This window comes from Sapajus apella, unplaced genomic scaffold (assembly GCF_009761245.1).
Source record: "Sapajus apella isolate SASKATOON/1434 unplaced genomic scaffold, GSC_monkey_1.0 scaffold1, whole genome shotgun sequence".
NCBI classification, from domain to species: Eukaryota; Metazoa; Chordata; class Mammalia; order Primates; family Cebidae; genus Sapajus; species Sapajus apella.
Window position 1 is genome coordinate 7,955,937 of NW_022436941.1, and position 20,665 is coordinate 7,976,601.

The 20,665-nt window shown below is 39.8% G+C and overlaps 2 protein-coding genes and 1 pseudogene across 5 annotated transcripts in view; 2 read left to right on the forward strand and 1 right to left on the reverse strand.

Annotated features, from left to right (window-relative positions):
- The window catches only part of AFF4 (AF4/FMR2 family member 4), an 87,182-nt gene extending 75,426 nt beyond the window's left edge, over positions 1-11,756 (forward strand). For all 4 annotated transcript variants that reach the window (XM_032253487.1, XM_032253680.1, XM_032253643.1 and 1 more), the window contains 8 exons: positions 259-353; positions 959-1,022; positions 1,137-1,273; positions 1,527-1,598; positions 2,692-2,785; positions 3,669-3,712; positions 5,534-5,754; positions 7,769-11,756. In XM_032253487.1, the coding sequence (XP_032109378.1) occupies positions 259-353; positions 959-1,022; positions 1,137-1,273; positions 1,527-1,598; positions 2,692-2,785; positions 3,669-3,712; positions 5,534-5,754; positions 7,769-7,896 (855 nt within the window). In that variant the 3' untranslated portion in view covers positions 7,897-11,756. The remainder of the gene's footprint in view (positions 1-258; positions 354-958; positions 1,023-1,136; positions 1,274-1,526; positions 1,599-2,691; positions 2,786-3,668; positions 3,713-5,533; positions 5,755-7,768) is intronic.
- LOC116554749 lies at positions 29-130 on the forward strand (annotated as a pseudogene).
- Positions 11,757-14,574: 2,818 nt separating the features above from the next.
- LEAP2 (liver enriched antimicrobial peptide 2) lies at positions 14,575-19,520 on the reverse strand. Its single transcript, XM_032253869.1, has 3 exons — positions 15,528-19,520; positions 15,184-15,323; positions 14,575-14,868 (listed from the first exon to the last, which is right to left on the reverse strand). Exons 1-3 carry the CDS (start codon positions 15,582-15,584, stop codon positions 14,832-14,834), a joined length of 234 nt encoding a protein of 77 aa, XP_032109760.1. The 5' UTR covers positions 15,585-19,520; the 3' UTR covers positions 14,575-14,831.
- Between the last annotated feature and the right edge of the window lie 1,145 nt (positions 19,521-20,665).

Below are 20,665 nucleotides of genomic sequence, written 5' to 3' on the forward strand. Positions count from 1 at the left end.
AGGAAATTCATTACAAAAGGCAATGGACATGCTCTGGTTTCTCTTCATAACAAATAAGTCTTTTGCTTTTTACTAAAGATTTCCATGGAGAGGAACAATTACTGAATTTTTTGATGTCCTGCTTAGGGTTCATTGTAAAAATTTTAAAAAAGGCAATGGATTTTTGTTTCCTTTTTACCAGTGGCTGAAAAAAATGCTGTTAGTTTAATTTTTAATCTCCTTACAGTTTTCATTGTAGTTATTTATTTTTTTGGTCAGGAAAAGGCTCCAAGTAGCTCCTCTCACTGTCCTCCATCTGCACCAACTCTTGATTCTTCTAAGCCTCGGAGGACAAAGCTTGTCTTTGATGACAGGTAAGATAATACGATTTTTTGTATGTGTATCTAAGAAATGATTTCACTCAGCATATAAGAAATTCATTTTAATTTCTATCATTGATCAGAAGGATGAATAGTTACGTATGATCTGCAGCATATTCAAGTTTCAATTTGAAAGGTACCCACCAGTCCAAGTACTGCTCCTTTAGTGACTCCCATGGGGGATGTGAATGATCTGCCTTTTAGTAGAAGAACCTTACTACTGCTGATATCACTGTTAAAATGGAGTCTTTCTTAGATGAGGAAGAGCAATATTGTTTTTTTCCTCTGTTTTAATAAAATATTATTTCTTCTGCTCACATTTATGCTTAATCTTTCAGTCAACTTGAGTAACTTAGTATTTAATACTAGGGAGCTTGATTTCTATTTTCCTAATTAGATTTGCCATGAGTTAGCCAAATAACTTATGCTTTTAACCTGATATAAACATTTGTCAGAAAAAATTGAAACAAGTACTTAGTAATAGCTCATTTTATTTGCTTGAGGACATAAAAACTGAGGGTTACTAGATACTGAAATGAACTGGTATTATCTTATGAAAATATTTACTATTTTATTTATAATGAAAATTTACCTTGCAGAAATTATTCAGCAGACCATTATCTACAAGAAGCAAAAAAGCTAAAGCACAATGCAGATGCATTGGTATGTAAATATTCTCCGTACACTTATGTATTTAATCAAATTAACTTAAATAATCTTTTGATGTTTGTAGCCATAGTAGACCACTACTCATTACTTGTATTCTCCTTTCTTCAGTCTGATAGGTTTGAGAAAGCTGTATACTATCTTGATGCTGTGGTATCTTTCATTGAATGTGGGAATGCATTAGAGAAAAATGCTCAGGAATCCAAATCCCCATTCCCTATGTATTCAGAGACGGTGGATCTCATCAAGTAAGTGGAAAAACTTGGCAAATCATCAGCAATAACATTATTTCTCTGGTCCCTCTAGGGAAGAGGCTGATATATAGTAAACTGAAGAGGGTGTATAATCCTTTAATGTCCTTGGATAAAGGAGAAGTAGATACTTCAATGAGTATTTTTGCTTTTATTTAGGTTTGAAATTCTAATGTTTTGAGGACAAGTGAAATGATAAGATCAAGGTGAAGTATTCTGTTTGTCATTTGTTTGTTATTGTAACTCACAGATACACTATGAAGCTAAAGAACTACTTGGCACCAGATGCTACAGCTGCAGATAAACGACTCACAGTACTTTGGTGAGTTTCTGTGTACTAGCCTCTGTAGATGACAGGAAGTTCTATGATAAATAGTGCCATGTTGCTCTTCTGAATGTTTTCCTTGAATCAGCCTTCTATAATCCTGTCTTAAATCTGTTCCTGATGGGTCAAGCAGGAAGTAACTCAAAATTCCTACTAAAAGGTTTTAGTTGTTGTCAGTCTCTGATCCCTTTCCCGCTTGATGAAAGCTTTGGTTTGGTGGGACTGATGTTAGAAACCTCCACGGACTGACTTTTCCACGCTCGTCTTTTGGTACCCTCTCTCTCCATTCACATATACATCTACCTTGCTCAGAATAAAGGGTGTGACTTGCTTGCCTCATCCCAGTGAGATATTATCAGTTCACTTGTTACAGACCTTTACTTTACCTGGCACTCTAACACTGGGAATGCAACTAAGAAGAAAACTAACAGAGCCCTATTCATCATGGAGTATTGTCTAGTATGAGAAGACAGAAGTCAACCAAATCATCATACAAGTCCATATTAATTAAATATTTTGAAAGAAAAGTATATGTAACTGTAACAGTAGAGGGTAGGGAGACCTACTTTATTTAGAGGGAACAACATGTATAAGGGCTGAATGGTGGAAAGAAATGGGAAACTTTTAAGGAATTAAAAGAAGGTCAGCGAGAAGCAGGTGTGACTGGAGACACAGGCAGGGATGATCCTGCAGGGTCTTTGTAAGCCATGTTTTGGTTTGTAATGTTTGCAGTTGAGTTTCCCAGTTTTTGTTCCTTAATTTTAGATTGTTTACAATTTGGTTTGGAAATTCTCTCCCTTTGTAGTCTTTAAAACTTCCTCACATGTTGGTGTCCTATGAGGTGAGGTTTGAATTTTGGAATGTCAAAAAATAATGAAACGCTAGTCCTAGGCCTCTTAGTTGTCTCCCTCTCCCTAGGCTGTATACCACAATAAGAACACATCTTTTGGTTTTGCCTAAGGGTTAGTGTTGTGGCCTGTGCTGTGGTCACATGAGCCAGTTATATATACTTGCACAATGCAAAGGCTGTCTGTGCAGATCTGGCCAGTTTGCTGTCCTGGTAAATAAGCTGCCCTTTTCCATTGGCTAGCCTGCGATGCGAATCTTTGCTGTACCTGAGGCTGTTCAAACTGAAGAAGGAAAATGCTCTGAAGTACTCAAAGACACTGACAGAGCACCTGAAGGTAAGCATGCAAAAGTGCAAAGTACATTTCTTAGGAGACAAAATTTGTCGTCTCCTGTCCTCACCCCAGAACCGCCCTCATGTTTATGCAAAACACAACAGGGGAGGACCTACTGTTTGGGACCTTTCAGACAAGTTTGAGGGTTCTTTCAGTTTTTTAATGTACGTGTATCTCATTGTAGAACTCTTGTAGCCACGTGCAGCCGCTGTTTTTAGATTTTTTAAATGATCTTTTATTTTCATGCCATCATTTTTTGACTACTATCTTAATTTCCTAAAAGGTTTTCCTGTGTTTCTTCAGGCTAACACCACATAAATCCTCCTAAAATCTGCCTCTGATTATTACTTGTAACCCTTCAGTAGTTGTCTACTGGATCAAGTTTAAATTCCTTAACCTGGCCCCAAGGTCTCTCTCTGTTTCTTGCCTAAACTTCTGCTTTAGGCAAACTGTATGGGGCACATACATTGTCTTTTCTGCAGCCTTTGTGCTTAGTATGATTCATCTCTCCCCTGTCCCCTTGCCAAGACTCCCCCCTCCTTTTTTTAAGAGGAAGTTTTAAAGAAAATGATCATGGCTTACTGTAGTTGCTCCCGGGCAGTTGGGAGTAGCTGGGACTTATTCCCCTTCCTTTCATCCATGTGTTACTCATTCTTTCCTTGCCTCTTCTGTGAAGTCTTCCAGAACACCCCAGCTCTCACCTTATAATTTTTTTTTGTACATTTACACACAAACACGTGCATGCACACACACATGTGTATTTGTTGTCTTAAACTTTTAAAGCTCCTTAAGATCAACTCTGGCCCAGTGCTTTCAGATATATTTACAACTTTATAAAGTAGTGGTAGTTTTTGTTGTTGTTAAGTATATTTTACTTTTTCCACAGAATTCTTACAATAATTCTCAAGCACCATCGCCTGGTTTGGGAAGGTAGGTGAAATTTTATTACATAAAATGTGTGGCAAATTAATAAAAGTAAAATGAATCTGGGCATGGTGGCTCACGCCTGTAGTCTCAGCACTTTGGGAGGCCGAGGTGGGTGGATCACCTGAGGTTAGGAGTTCAAGACCAGCCTGGCCAACGTGGTGAAACCCTGTCTTTTAAAAATAAATAAATGAAAGTAAAATGAGTACGGTCCAATTTCTAAAAAATGGAAAGATGATTACTTTTTAAATGAGTAAAACCGTTTCTGATAAAATATTTTTAGAAGTTAGAATTTTTTCTCTGTATTTTTTGTGAATTGGAAATGTGAATGAACATAATCATAAAGATTAGATATGAGACATTTTACCTACAGAAATCTGAGTTTTTGCAGCACGCAATCCTTTTCACAGTTTCATTTCCATAGTTACTTGGACTTATCACAGTGGGCTTACCGTTAGCCAAATCTTGGCAGTGTCAGAATTTAGCAACAGTGACATGATTTTGATTTCTCCTCCATCCCCACATCACTCTCATCCCACCCATCCCTCAAAGGATGAAAAACACCATGGAACCTTTTTTATTTTGTTTATCTGTTCAGTTATTATGTTTATACGAATTGACATTCTGTCTTTGCCTGTATGTATTTTCTTACATAAATTTATAATGTTAAAAGTGCAGATAAAAATACAAACAAGCCAGATGAGGTGGCTTACGCTTGTAATCCCAGTACTTTGAGAGGCCAAGGCGGGTAGATCACAAGATTAGGAGTTCAAGACCAGCCAGGCCAACATGGTGAAACCCTCGTCTCTACTAAAAATACAAAAAATTAGTATTATATAAACAAATTTATGATTTTCCCCAACTTTTGATTTTTCCTTTCTTTCAGAGTGTGATCATAGTCTTGAACATTTCACAAATTTTAGTACTCCTGAAATGAACCTGCCAGATTTCAACATGCCTGTTTTCTAAGAAATATTTAATTGGCAGGAAGCTTGGATGATTGCAGTTGCTTGAGAGAGCTGTACCTCTTTGTCAGCTGAGTAATTTGGTTAAACTAGGAAAGTGTCAGAAATTATGGAGTTCAATAAAAGATGTTCCCATCTTCTACCACAGTTTTTTAGGTTAAATGTGAATTCCACCAAACGTTGTACAAAACAGTATGAAAAGTACATAATTATATTCCTGAATAGATGGAAAGTGTTGAGCAGAGAGTAAGAGGATCTGGCTTTTAAGTCTTTGAACTGTCACAAGGTATATGACTTCTTCAGTTATCTTCCATCTCTTGTTGTTTTGTTGTCATTCATTTAAACAAAGGGTGTAGATTCTAAGATAATAAGATTATGAATTGCAAGGTTAAAATACTTATTTAGAAGAAATTGTAGTTCTCTGCAAACCCCTCTAGTTTAAGAGAATGTTGGCTGGGCGTGGTGGCTCACGCCTGTAATCCTAGCACTTTGGGAGGCCAAGGTGGGTGGATCATGAGGTCAGGAGATGGAGACCATCCTGGCTAACATGGTGAAACCCTGTCTCTACTAAAAATATTTTTAAATTTAGCTGGGTGTGGTGGCAGGCGCCTGTAACCCCAGCTCCTTAGGAGGCTGAGGCAGAAAATTGCTTGAACCCAGGAGGTGGAGGCTGCAGTGAGCCAAGATCGTGCCACTGCACTTCAGCCTGGGCAACAGAGCGAGACTCTGTCTCAAAAAAAAAAAAAAAAAAAAATAGAATGTTTACATTTTTAAATGCTTTCATGTAGAAAGAGCTAGTAGTACTTGATTTTATAATGCTTACCATGTCCATATGAACAAGCTTCCTATTTCTGTTGTATAGCAAAGCTGTGGGGATGCCTTCCCCTGTTTCTCCAAAGCTGTCACCAGGCAATTCAGGAAATTACTCATCTGGGGCCAGTAGTGCTTCTGCAAGTGGTTCTTCAGTGACCATTCCACAGAAGATCCACCAGATGGCAGCCAGCTATGTTCAGGTCACGTCCAACTTCCTCTATGCCACCGAAATTTGGGACCAAGCTGAACAGCTTTCCAAAGAGCAAAAAGGTAGGTAGCTTTCCGAATAACTTCGAGGGATGGAATTGTTAAAAGGAACTGTTACAATAAACTGAAAATAGTTCTTGGTTTAAGATAAATGTGCCTCTATTCTGGCACATTAAATGCAGCTCATACGATAAAAGTAATAAAATATATGTCCTACTCTATGATAGTTAACAGTAAGTTTGGCAGTAGGCATAGGATTACATCCAAACATCTGTACATCTAAGAAGTTTAATGTATAAGAAAGCATATTCATACTGGATTTTTAGGTTTACTGGAAGAAACCTATGAAATAAAGGAGACTAGGAAATGAATAGAATTCTTAACATTTCTTTAAAATTAGGTTGGTTGAGGCTTTGCCCCTTGAAAGTTTCTTATTTCCCAAACTAAGGATATTGAAAATTATAAAGTCTTTGAAGAACTTAGAGGAAAGTACTGTATAAACACCATTTTATTTTAGTAGATGTTATTAACAAATATGTGCATGCAGCTTCTCTTTAGGCAGATCCTTTATGGAGAAACACTATATTAGCCAGTCAATCAAGTGTCCTTTTGTCACAGAGTACATTTAAATACTTATAGTATCAACAGTTAATCAGATGAAAATGAAAGATTCCTATTCATAAGAGAGGTAATGAGGTAATGGTGAGAGAAAAGTAAAAGTGGAATCCCAACTTTTTTTTTTTTTTTTTTTTTTTGAGACAGGGTTTTACTCTGTCACCCGGGCTGGAGTGCAGTGGCACAGTCACAGCTCACTGCAGCCTCTACCACTTGGGCTCAAGTGATCCTCCTGCCCCAGCCTCTTGAGTAGCTGGGACTGCAGTTGGGTGCCACCATACCCAGCTAATTTTTCTACTTTTTGTAGAGACAAGTTCTCATTATGTTGCCCACGGTAGGAATCCCAACATACAACAAAAGTTGTATTTATAAAAATACAATTTGTGTTGGCTGGGCGCGGTGGCTCAAGCCTGTAATCCGAGCACTTTGGGAGGCCGAGGCTGGTGGATCACGAGGTCCAGAGATCGAGACCATCCTGGTCAACATGGTGAAACCCCGTCTCTACTAAAAATACAAAAAATTAGCTGGGCATGGTGGTGCGTGCCTGTAATCCCAGCTACTCAGGAAGCTGAGACAGGAGAATTGCCTGAACCCAGGAGGCGGAGGTTGCGGTGAGCCGAGATCGCGCCATTGCACTCCAGCCTGGGTAACAAGAGTGAAACTCCGTCTCAAAAAAAAAATACAATTTGTGGCCAGGCGTGGTGGCTGACGCTTATAATCTCAGCACTTTGGGAGCCCAAAGTGGGTGGATCAGGAGTTAGAGGCCAGCCTGGCCAACATGGCGAAACTCTGTCTCTACTAAAAAAATACGAATTTTTTTTGTATTTTACATTTGGCTGAGGCGGGAGAATCGCTTGGACCCAGGAGACAGGGGTTGCAGTGAGCCAAGATTGTGCCACTGCACTCCAGCCTGGGCAACAGAGGGAGACTCCTTCTTAAAAAAACAATAAATGAATAAAAACATAGGGTAGTTAACAGTTGGTTCATGGCATATGATTCTAGCTGAAAGTTTGATACAGTCTTAAGGCTCTAACCTCACAGAGGCTGTTACAGGAAACATGCAAAGAACATCTTCCTTTTTGTATCACTAGCTTCTTATAAAAAAATAGTACACAAAATGTTTTGCATAATCAGTAGCACATTGTGGCACTAGGTCCTCATTTTAATAATATTTACTGCATATAATAGCCCTTTATCATTTCCATTCCTGAAATCCTGTATATACATATAACACTTAATTTCTGACTATACATTCTGTTTAAAATGTGCATGACCTAGGGAACAACTATAACTTGAGAGACTGTGGAATGATTTGCTCTAAAACATGGACAGTAATCATTTTAGTGTGGGAGGAGGTATTTTTTGAGTTTATATGAATGCTGTTTTATAATCTCTACTCAAAATTTTAAAGCAGTGGTTCAAAAGAGTATATATCATTTAATGAATATTTTTGGTTTTCCAGAATTCTTTGCTGAACTGGATAAAGTAATGGGTCCTCTCATCTTTAATGCAAGCATCATGACAGATCTAGTTCGTTACACCCGGCAGGGACTGCACTGGCTTCGCCAGGATGCCAAGTTGATATCTTGAACTGAACACATTCTCGTTGCCTCTGATTTTCTCCACAACACTGTGTCACATCACGAAGGAAAACTGCCATAACATACCACCTAGTCGACACTAAGAATGAGGAATAGTTTTCTCCTCGTTGGTTCATGTGTTGTTGTTTTTTATAATCCAAAGCCATCATGTCAGTTGGCCCCTTTAATATTTCCAATGTGAAAAATTATTTAAATGCTTTTAAATCTGCAGCACATTGATAAGATGGTTTCCATGAGCTATAAGATTGAAATTCCAGTTGCAATTCATAACTAATGAATTGAAATTTTATTTATTTTAATTTTTTTAAGTTCCCAGACGGGGGCTAGTTTAAGACTTCGTTATTTCTGCCTATGAATTTACTCTGTTGAATATTTAGCATAAATTTAATGTAGACATTTTTATTTATATACTTTGGGAGCTTTATTACCTAATGTCTTTTTGTGGTAGCTGTTCTAAGAGTAAGAAGTGGTTCATCTAAAATAAGGACATATTCTTTCTATACCTACTACCTGATAATTGAAATGATAACTCCCATTTTATTATTGTGGAATTTACAGTTAGTATTAAGGATATTCTTCTATACATGAAAAATCACTTAAATGTGAGAGAATGGCATTCTACATGTATGTAATATGAAATGTGTCTGATTTGGTATGCATTATTTCAAAAACTGTGAATGTGTGTTAACACTACAGCAATCACAAGGTGACTATAACTTGCATTTAATGCATTACAAAAGAGGGTGGGCAAACTTTCTAGAAGAAGCATTTGGTGTTAAAGGTTTTCATAAAAGGACAATCCTGAACTTTATGGATTTTATTAAAACCATATGTTCTTTTTTTTGCTAATCATTTGACACTTAATCAAAACAGAATAAGTACTGAGGGTTGCTGCCTATGTGTCTGATAATCTTTGATGGTTAGAGTTATTTTTCAGATTTTTCCCCCTCATACTGGATTGTGATGCTCTGATATGAGCATGCAGTGACTGATACAGAAATAGGCTGGAGCTTTGGTGTGTGCTTTTGCTATACAACTTACAGTTCTAATGCCTGATGTAGAGATGATGAATTTCTTCTTTTTAAACCTATCTTATGTTTACTCCTTTTGTATTATGAAGGCCCTCTTCAATGATGTATGTTTCTGATGGAATCAGAAAATTTCACACTAGAAAAGTGTACCTAACTTGTTCAGTGTGAGCTCTCGGGACGGGGAGGGGGCCAGGGGTAGAGCTTAAGAAGCCGGCTCTGTAAGAGTTGTATATCAAAGTACCTTCTGCTACAAGGTGCATATAGAAGTCAAAGGTAAGAAATGTACCCTCTGTACTTTATTTTTCATGCCCCTATCATGTTTGGTGTGCCTTAAATCTTACCTTGAAATGAAGACTATGGATTGTTTACAAATGAAGTTTTACACTAGGACCAGATTGTCCATACATGATTGGTCTTCTACAATAATAATGTTAAATTCTCTTTCATTTTAAATCTTTCTTTAGGGTCACAGAAAGAGTAGTTCTTTCAGAAAAGCTATTGCTTTGGTACATGACTTAGTCTGACCAATTGGGTAATGCTGCTTTGAAAAATAGTTTGTCCCTCTCCCCATTCCAAAAATGAATCTATCTAGTCAGAAAAAAAAATATTATCCTACTATTTGTAGATGATTGCTAAGGCCTGAAATAGGAAAGGGGAATGAAGGGATAGAAAAGCTTCAAGTCCCGTGGTGCAGTGAATCCTTTGAGTTTGAGTCTTTTTTACACTTAGTTCTGAAGGTTAACTTACATTGTCCTTGTGGCTTCATATTTATAGAGCTTCTTAACTGTTTTGTACCTCAGATTGTTTTTAGATATCATTGAAGATTGAGATGTACAAATTATGTTGAATTTAACCCGTTTCCCTTGGAGAAATTGCCTCTGATATGTTTCTAACTTAATTTTAGTGTGTTCTAGGAACAGTTTTCCATAAGAGGACAACTTCTCAGCGATCATGATAGTTATTTAGTAAGAAATAATGGTTGTTAATCAAGTACATGTATGTCTTGTCCTTCTCTGACTTCTCTGACTCCGATTCCTTAACTTGCAGTGTTGTCTTAGAAATGGAAAAAGTATCCTCCGGGCTTTCAGACTTTCAGCAACAACAGCCAGTGGGTACCTCTAAGTTCTAGTGTGTTCTAGTCTCTTGTGTGTCCTGAAAGGCAGCAGGAGCATTTCTGGGGTCACACTGATTATTTTGTTAAAGCAGAGTTTCCTGCATGGTTTATGGTGCTGCTCTAATATTTTCTCTTTAAAACTGTGTTAATTTTTGGAGAATGACTTTTTCAACCTTTTCATTGTGAAGGGTTTTTCCCACAAGGTTGTAATGGGCAATGAATAGAAATCCTATCGTAAATGATTGAATATTCAGTGTCATAGTGTGTGGAAATACTCCCTTTCCTTCACATCTGTCTTCTTAGATGTTCTGTCTTTGTCATCATCTGCTCCAGCACGTACTTTGGACTCCTTTACAGGTGACCATTCCTCCCTCCTCAATAGATGTCCTCAGTGTTTTCTAACCATTTAAAACTGAATTTGACGAGTGGCTAAAAACTTAGTCTGAGACTTGTACTTAACATGTGGTTAATTATAGAAATAACAACTATTTTAACAATTACTCTGTTGATTGCTCTTTATGACCACACTTGTATGCCAGGAGGCAGCAGCCTATACACCATTGGACTCTTTACAAGCAACCGACGAACCAATTGCAGTGGATGCAGTTGTCACATTAGTCTTGCTTGGGCCAGACTGGGCTGGGCTATGGGGAGCATTCTCCTTCAGGGGAGTTTCCACAGCTCAGCCCAGGCTCCAGTCTGGTTAGAGAGCATCCAGCCCATTCCTTGCCTCAGTGCCACCTTTTTCTGGGCAAGTGCTTTATACACAGTGAGTACTTCAGATAAACTTACAGCCGTAGCTGCCGAAGAATGGAGAAGGTTGACCACCATTGATTTAATTCTCTAGTGTGAAAGCAATTGAGAGCAGTGTGTGCACAAACCCACAGATGCCTGTGTTTCTGGGAGCTCTCGCAGTGGTGGATTTATAGGCACCTGGGCTGCACTTTGAGTGACACACTTGTGGCTTTATTAGATTGACTGGTTTTTAAAAAATTGTTGTTCGTTTCTTTTCATTAAAGATTTAATCAGCCAGATCAGACAGCATCATTTTGTATTTAATGACAGAAACTTTGGTACATTTTTTCATGAATGAGCTTGCATTCTGAAGCAAGAGCCTACAAAAGGCATCTGTTATAAATGAAAGTTCTGGCTCTGGAGGCCAGTACTCTGTGGAGTTTCGGAGCAGCCAGTGATTGTTCCAATCAGTGATGCCTAGTTATATAGAGGAAGGGTACACTGTGCACTCTTCTAGGTGTAAGGGTATGCAACTTTGGATCTTAAAATTATGTACACATACACACTTTATATATATGTATGTATGTATGAAAACATGAAATTAGTTTGTCAAAAATGTGTGTGTTTAGTATTTTAGCTTAGTGCAACTATTTCCACATTATTTATTAAATTGATCTAAGACACTTTCTTGTTGACACCTTGAATATTAATGTTCAAGGGTGCAATGTGTATTCCTTTAGATTGTTAAAGCTTAATTACTATGATTTGTAGTAAATTAACTTTTAAAACGTATTTGAGCACTTCTGTAGTGTAATAGGGCTCTTACAGGGTGGGAAAGATTTTAATTTTCCAGTTGCTAGTTGAACAGTATGGCCTCATTATATATTTTGATTTATAGGAGTTTGTGTCTGGGTCCCAGGAACATCTTCTGGAGATGACTGTTAGGCAGCTTGTGATGATGTTTTTTTTAAAAAAAGAACCTAAGTAACTTGGGGAGCCAGAGCATTTCAAACCCATATAGACACCTATCATACCTATATATCCCCTTATACATGGAACATAAATTTTATTTCAACTTTATGCATTAATGTGTTGAAGAGGCAGGCTTTTTTCCAGTAATAATATTGCACATCTAAGGTTGCTATTCAGTAAAATTAATAGAAGAGATCATTATTGAATGCCTTGGAATATGTAAGTGACAAGAGGCCAAATTGTTCATGTTTGTGAGCATGTCTTTCAGATACTCACTAATGGAGAAATTCATTTTAGACCTCTAGGCTGGGTGCAGTGGCTCATGCCTGTAGTCACAGCACTTTGGGAGGCTGAGGTGGGTGGATCACAAGGTCAGGAGATCAAGACCATCCTGGCTAACACAGTGAAACCCCGTCTCTACTAAAAATACAACAATTAGCCAGGCATGGTGACACGTGTCTATTGTCCCGGCTACTCGGGAGACTGAGGCAGGAGAATTGCTTGCACTTGGGAGGTGGAGGTAGCAGTGAGCTGAGATCGTGCCATTGCACTCCAGCCTGGGCAACAGAGCAAGACTCTGTCTCAAAAAAAGTAAATAAAATAGACCTCTAGACCCCAAAACCAAGTTAGCAAGCGATAAAAAGTAAATTATTAATAGTAAAGTGGATGCTGGTCTTACAAAGCTCCTATTCACATGAACCCTAAGGTTAATTAAAAAGAACTTGCTGTCTCCAGAAAAGGAAATGGAAAGAATAACTGTATATCTTCTTTTCATGTAATTTGGTCACAGAATAAGGTATTCAAGTTAAGTCTAATCCAAGTCTTAGAGATCTTTAAGTATCTTAAAATAGCAGCCTAAGTAGTCATCATGTAAAGAAGTTGACTTTCAGGAATGTCAGCATTGACCTCTCCTTGCCACTGTTACTCAGCTAAGCATTACTTGCCATTCTTAAAATTAAAAACAAGCTCTCTAAATGAACGTGGAAAAAAAGCTCCCACCCAGAAATTCTAGTAATACTCAGTTTTGACCTCTTACGGCTTCCATGTGGGATTTCTTTTCAGCTTTTAACCATTAGCATTCTCTACCTGCTATGTTCCTTTCTGGAAAATATCAATTTGGAAATGCTGCCTTTCAAATCAATGCCATGATTATCCATATTGTTGAGTTTGTTGTTGCTGTTCCAGAAGTGTCCCCATTTTACAACTTTATGCACACACCTGGCAAATCATTGACATGAGCATTCAACAGTACTGGGATGGGTGGGGTGGGGGGTGGAGGGCTCACCAACAGAACTGGCCCAGTTGACATTGCCTGAAAAGGCGCCATCTTTGAGGGCCAGTTGTGGGGTTGGTAAGCACAGTTATGAAAATTACTATCTAACCTCCGTTTTGAATGGTTTTAAGAAATTTTGTATATGGAGGATGGAAATGCTTATATATTTATTGAAAATCCTTTTATTTGAAATTAAAATTATTTGGTAAATAATTGTTTGATATTTTGGGAGGATTTTGGAGGGGTGGTAATTTCACTGATAAATTAAAAGCCTGTTGATTTTGCAGAAAGGTACTGTTAGTGACTGATAGGATGCCTTTGTTTTGTACATGATCCCAATCTTTGTTTTACATTTCTTTTATCCAGAATATTTAGGCATCTGACATTTTCAACCAAAATTTCAATTATATACTGTGATTTTTATTTGTTGCAATACATTAAAATTTCAGAGGTACTTTGGGGCTCAAAAGCTAGGATTTCTAAGTCAGTATGTGCATTTCACATGATAAAGCTGTTAATGGTGAGCAAAGTATTATATACTAACTAGATTTTTCCACATCTGTATAGTATATTATATGTATTTTGTGGTATTGAGAGTATAGAAAGTTTAGAGTGTCAAACATGCGTTTAATGTGTATTTTTAAACAAATTTATGGCAATTAAAATATTTGGAGACAAGGGTATCACATTTCAATTTGTAAAGATCTTTTTAACTCTACTGTGTCATTAAGATGCTTTGTACAATGCCAAACCATAGCTGGAGAAACTAAGTTTAATAAATATCAAATAGATTTTCTGTATTAAAGTTAGTGAACACTGTGCTCTTTATACTTCTTCAACTCTTAGCCCTTTTCATGCAATTCCTGTTTTGTGTCTTCAGGTCTATTACTACAAAGTCTATTCCTGCCAGCTGAGGTCTCATTTTCTGATTACAGAAATTCTGAACTGGCTGGCCATGGGTCGTTGTGCTTATGTCAAAATTTACCTTGTCCCAGCAGAAACCTTAAATCCCTTTTGGTGCTTTTGGTGGCTTGAGCTTTTACTGCTTTATTAAACTAGATTTTTCTTTTTCTCCCTTACATTCAGACAGTCATAGACAAACTTGGGTGTTTGTCTTAGATGGCAAGCGCCAAGCTTGACCATCTTTTTTTTTTTTTTTTGAGACAGAGTCTCGCTCTGTCACCCAGGCTGAAGTGCAGTGGCGTGATCTCGGCTCACTGCAACCTCCACCTCCCAGGTTCAAGTGATTCTCCTGCCGCAGCTTCTCAAGCTTAACTGTCTTCGACACCTCCCTGAAGAGTTATCATGGAGTGAAGGGATCCAGGGCTACAACTTAGGAACTTGTCAAAGCTGATTACATAGCTGTTGCTAAACTTTTGCCTTTAACCTACCATTGTGTTCTTTATAAGATTCTTGAAAAAATGTTAACTCTTACCACACTTTCCAGATCGAGAAGTTAACACATTATTGGGCAGTGCTCTTTTTTTCTGTAGTATACAAAGTGAATCCTTCTTTCCCTCAAAAGCTTGAATTACAGACTGCTAAAATTTCAATTTGAGACATTTAATAGTATCCATAGAAAAATAAACTCTAAAGTGACAAGTTTAGTTATGCTTATCCATATATCAACATTCTAAGAAGAAATGGAGACCAATTTAAAGCATACATCTGCCTTTAAATATTAAAAATACAAGATTGCTTCACTTGTATGTCTCCAGCCAAAATGCAGTTAATCAATATTCCATAGAACGGAGCATTGTCAGAGATGACTGCTATCCTTTCTTCCCCTGGTATGTACTTCATTCCTGGGCCACACTTAAGGAACAACGTCTTTTTCTAGGGGAAAAGAAAAGGCAGTTTTAAGACTGAGTCTAGGAGTGACCAGGGCTACCTCTGCTGCATTTCCCTCTTCTCTTGATCTATTTAGTCTCAAAAAAGACTGAAGAATGGAAAGTCATCAATCTTTCATGGTACCCATGTGGAGCTGTTCTTGGCTCCTAACTCCTAAGGGATTTTTCATGGAGCTCCCAATCTCAGCTCAGAAGTCCTCCAGCCCAGCTTTATTCTCAGGTTTATTTGTCCCCTGATCACTCCTCTGCCCAGCGTCCCAAGGCTCTCTGGCCCAACCCTGCTGCTAGGTTCGTGGAGTACCTGCATAGCTTTGTGATACACTCAGAATCATCCCGGCAGGAGGCTCCAATGGGCCTGAGGGAAACCCCTCTCCAAAATGGGGTCATTCTCTGTGGCCTTCTCTTTGCTGAACTCACTTCTGGTATTGGGGAGCCATTTATCTGTAGAGCAAAGACATCCAGACATGGAAATGTTGACACCCTGCTGCACACCTTGGAAGAATGATCATTCCCCAGATGCTGCAGACTCAGAACAGAGGAACCATTCCTCAGGACTGAGTCTGGCTTTCAAGTTCCACTTACGGTTCCGCCACCACTATCATCACCACACTCCACACATACATATACATATCCGTCCCTCCTTACCTGGCCCAACAGCAACAAGAAGATCATGAGCACTGCACAAAGTTTGAGGTGCCACATCTTGACAGAGGCAGGATGTTGGAGCCTGAAAGCCAGGGACAGTTCCTACTTCCTTTTATAGACTCACATTGACTCTTGCATTGTTACCAGGTGAGATGGGGGCAAAGTTTATATTTGTAATCAGAATCAATTTAATAAGTTAATGTCTACCAGAGGAATGTGCTCAAGGGCCACCTTTCAGGCACATTGTATTTACTGATCCCTCATCTGGACTTTGAGTGATTGTGTTGCTGGCATGGACCCTTTTGCCCATTTTACCAAAGTCAGCACTGCCCCTCCTTCCCTTTGAAAGCCACGTGAAACCATTGAGGGAGATCAGGCAACTAGCCACATTTCTATTCCAAAATAGCTCAGTGAGATCACTCCCAGTAAAAATAGAATTCCAATAATGAAGTCTTCAGAAATAATGTTGACCCCCTTCAGCCTTGTCTAGGAAAGAAGTACCGATCTGTTGTGTACAGGCAATTAGGATAAGGCCCTTATCTCCTTTCTATGGGAGGATGCTTCAGGAAGGTCTACAGTTCCCCAGCTCCTCCGCTTGCTTAAATGAACTATCACCCTAATCTGTACCAGTTCATCTCACTAGTAGAATGAAGACCTAGCTGTGGAAAGTTCAAAGTCTGGCTTCCTGCCCTCTCAGGGTAATGGCTGGATGTGAGACTTATGTGGACCACAGGTGAATTGAATAATTATAGGTTTCCTTTTGTCTTTAAGCACATGTAGATGAGGAAGTAACAAGATCCCCTAAATCAGAGGGAGCACTTGTGTAGTGACTATATTAAAAGCCTTGAATTACGGGCTTTCTTTCCAGTAGTTGAGTGAGGCCTTTCCTTCCAGCTGCTTCAGGGCAGCGGGCATAGGGATGAGATACCTTCGAAGCTCAAAGCATTCATCAGTTTAAGTAGGAACTGCTGCCAATTTCTAGACGAACGGAGTGCTCTACTGAGACAAAGGGAGGAGAGGTATCTAAACCATGAGTAGTTATGGGTACTTGTGAAATGGCATGGACATTTTAAGTTCGAGGGGAAAGGTGTGAATTCTGAGTAAGGAGATTGATTGGACTTTAGATCTTTCTATGACCTGGGAGGATAATAAGCTTAAGACAAATTCAACAAATTCTATCTGCCAGGCATCGCACTGAAAACTTGGCTAATACCTCTTCCCAAGGCCTTTCTCATCTTTATAGGTTGGACATTTGGGTAAGAATCTGCTTGTTCCTTTACCCCAAGAAAAAGAGGAGATGCACAATAGCTGAAGGTAGAAAAGGATGGCCACTGACCCTGCTATCAGGCAGATGGAGCTTCTTGCCAAGGGAGAAGCAGACGGTTTGATGGACCTCCGAGCTGGAAATGGGCAGGATGTGACCACAGATCTGACTATCCTGGTTTTAGTCCTCTCAGAATCACAGAGCCAAGCCTGGAGGGGGATGTCACTGTTTGCACCTTAGGAACATTGAGAAAAGACCTATATACCAACTAACCAGTTCAGACTAGTTAGCTGCTCCCTCCCTTCATCCCTGAGCTTGGATACTGGATGATCCCAGCTATGGGCCTAACTGGGAACTTTTGTGGGGTGGGGAAGTGGCTATGTGCTGACCTAATGAACATTGGGTAAGAACACAAATGTTGATTAGATAAGCAAAAGACTGAACAACGTAATGTCCTAGAGCCAGCTGGGTCTGTGGACTCAGTGCCAGCCTCCCCTTCACCAGTCTAGAGTGACGTGCCAAGTGGGATTTGGAAACCACTCATCCAAAAGATGAGTAATTCTTCTAATTCTCCATTTCTGCCTTCCTGTACTTCAAACAGAATCAAACTAGCCTGTTGTGTTAATTTGTAAAGCCGATAACATGGTCAAGGAAAGAGCTTAAAGCCCTTGGCCCTCTGTGTAGGGGGAAAAGACTATTCATCCTCATGAGTGTGGCAACACTGCAGAGGTCTTTGGTTCAAGCCTCTATGTTCTATGCCGCCCTCTCCCCAAAAGAAGAAACCATTAGTTACTGTCTGTGGAAGGAACTGCTGTTGGGGAAGGGGAAAGTATTTCAACATATATCTACATTAACTCTGTAGTTGTTTTAGTTAAGTATGGAGCAAAAATCAAACAGCAACATCCAGGCAGCACTTAGCTGAATTGACAGCATTCGTCCACAGCCATCCCATACTTGAGAGACTGTGAAGGCCTCTTCTTGAAATTAAAGAAAAAAAATTCATGGACTCTACAATCATTTTGCTCAGCGAATATACACATAACTACATAACTATATGCACCTTCCTCCCATAGGAAGGCCTAAGTAGGCTTTAACAGTTTCAGCCGTAAGACAGAATGCTTGGCTGGGAAGCAGTAGCCTGGGGTCTAGAGTGCAACTGCCCATAGGCCAGCCCTTCCCCTCTTTGGGCTTTAGTCTCCTGTTCTTTCACTTTGGGGGTTCAAACGATTAATTTACAAGAAGAAAATGAGACAAGCAGATTGATAGCTGAGAGCTTGGTAACTGGATACAACTTTTCAGCGATTGTATGCTTCTGAGGCAAATGCCTAGGATGAAATGGGAGAAAGAGGGTGTAGATACATGAGCAGCTTCTTGAAACATTCCAGGTCAATCAGTAGGAGTTGGCAGTAATTGGAAACTTTTTTTGCTGTCCCTAAGCAGAAGGTATCTAATAAAAGATGAAAGACCCTAAAATGGAAAAACTTTTCCAGGTAAAATTTCAACAATGGGTCAAAGTGTATTTGCTTTTTTGCTGGCTGGAACTGGCATAGACTTTTGGGCCTACTCTAGGCCTGCATTTTGAGGACTGTTGGCAAACTAAAAGAGCAAGGGCATTCCTTTCACCAGACTCTGCAGCCCGTAGATAAAAGCACTTGGGGGGACAGGAACATCTGGAGAAAGAAAAGTTAAATGGAGCAAGTGGTTGTGCCGGAGTAGCAAGGAAAGTCTCAACACCCAGGGCTGGAGACTCTGGATGGGCTGCTGGCACTGAAGCCCACAGCAGCTGTCCTCTCTTAAAAAGTCTTTACTCAGATCCTCCTCTGAAGATTTCTGCAAATAGAATGTCCCCTAAAATGATCCCAGATGATGTATAGGAGCACTAAGCTGCTAAAACTCACCACTTTCCACACACCTACCACCTCAGCACACCTGCCACACAGGTGAGATCCATGCCCCCAAACTTAAGAGAGGGAAGCCCCTTGATGAGACATAGGCTTAAAGCAGATTAATTTCATGCAAAGCAGAAGCTCCGCACATCACAGGGCTAAAGGCAGAGTCAGTCATCTCAGTAGAGCACTCCTGGAATAAAAAACAGGCTCGGTGCCTGGTTTGGGCTGAGAAAAGGGGTTTGGATATTTTGTGCTGGTCTCTCCAAAGGAGTCAAAGAACCAGGGAGAAATAGTCTAAGTGTAGAAGAAGGCAAGCAAGATGGGAGAGGGTGGCTATCTACTTTGGAGGCTTGGGGCAAACACCAGGGGGTGAAAGACATTAACGGCCTCCCAAAGCAGTGGTCCTTTCCTGGGCCGTGAACTTTTTGAAGCTATGCAAGGTAAGTAAGGGTCCACAGTTTCCTCAGTCTGAACCAAATATGTTGCAAGACCTGGGAATAAACCTGGACCAAGAGGCAAACGGGAAAATTGGACTGTCTTTTGGGGGTGGAAGAATTACTCGGTTAGTTGTCCTGTGTTAACCCTATACCACCTTGCCAGACATTTGTCATTCATTTCACCATCACCACACCCCAAGAACTTTATATTAATAGTTCCATTTTATGGGCAAGAAACTTAGGCTCATGAAGGCAGGTTTCTTGCCTATATCACACAATGAGGAAGTGATGGGCTAAGAGGATGAGCCCAAGACTCAACCTTCTCCCCATATCCTGCCTCATAATGTAGTTTATCTTTTAGGTTTTGTTTGAAGTCTTGCTCTGCCACCCAAGCTGGAGTGCAGTGTCACTATCTCTGCTCACTGAAACCTCCACCACCTGGGTTCAAGCAATTCTGCCTTAGCCTCCTGAGTAGCTGGGATTACAAGTGTACACCACTACACTCAGCTAATTTTTGTATTTTTAGGAGCGAGATGGGGTTTCACCATGTTGGCCAGTCTGGTCTCAAACTCCTGACCACAAGTGATCCACCCACCTCAGCCTCTCAAAGTGCTGGGATTACAGCATGAGCCACCGAATCCAGCCATGTTTTGAAGTTATCTTTTGATTGTTAAAAGGCAATAGCAGTAATTAGGATAATAAACATAGTCTGAGCCAGAATAGAAGTTGCTGCTAGCAGAAGTGTCCTTAGAAGAGTTTCTGTAAACAAATCTCAGCTTTCATATTATGTACTGTGCTGACTGAGCTATGCAACTCACCTTATTCCACATAACCACTACCCCAGGTGAGATCCGTGCACCTAAGCTTAAGAGAAGCCTCTCTGAGGGACGAGAGGCATAGAACGGCCAACCACATCTACCCCCACCATCTCCTGGTGGGCAAGGTACCTTTTCTACCAAAAAAAAGAATGTAAGCGCTCTAGAGCAGGGGTTAACTTTTTTTCATAAAGAGCCAGAGTATATCATTGAGGCTTTATGAACCACATATGATTTAAAACACTGTTGGCTCCCTGGCACAGAAACAGAAAACTTCTGTGGAGGCCAAGAGATCCCCTCAGGGTAAGGCCTGCCTTAGAAGGAAACGGAGTAGAGCAAGCTTGTCCAACCTGCAGCCCGTGGGCAGCATCTGACCCAACAAAAATTGAGTTGTCTTAAAACATTGAGTTTTTGTAATTTTTTTAAAGCGCATCAACTATCATAGTGTATTTTGTGTGTGACTCAAGGAAGCTAAAAGATCGGACACCCTGGAATTAAAACATAGCTTTAAGAGCATCACTTTAGTGCAAGACACCACCATTCACTGCTGTATACTTTCTGGCAAATTACTTAATCTCTGTGACTGTTTCCTCATCTGCAAAAAGAGGGTGACACATCAAGGGTGCTTGTGAGGTTTCACAGTTCATTTGTGTGGATGAGGAGAGTACTTGGAGCCAGGCTTGCAGTGGCTCACGCCTGTAATCCCAGCACTTTGCAACACTGAGACAGGCAG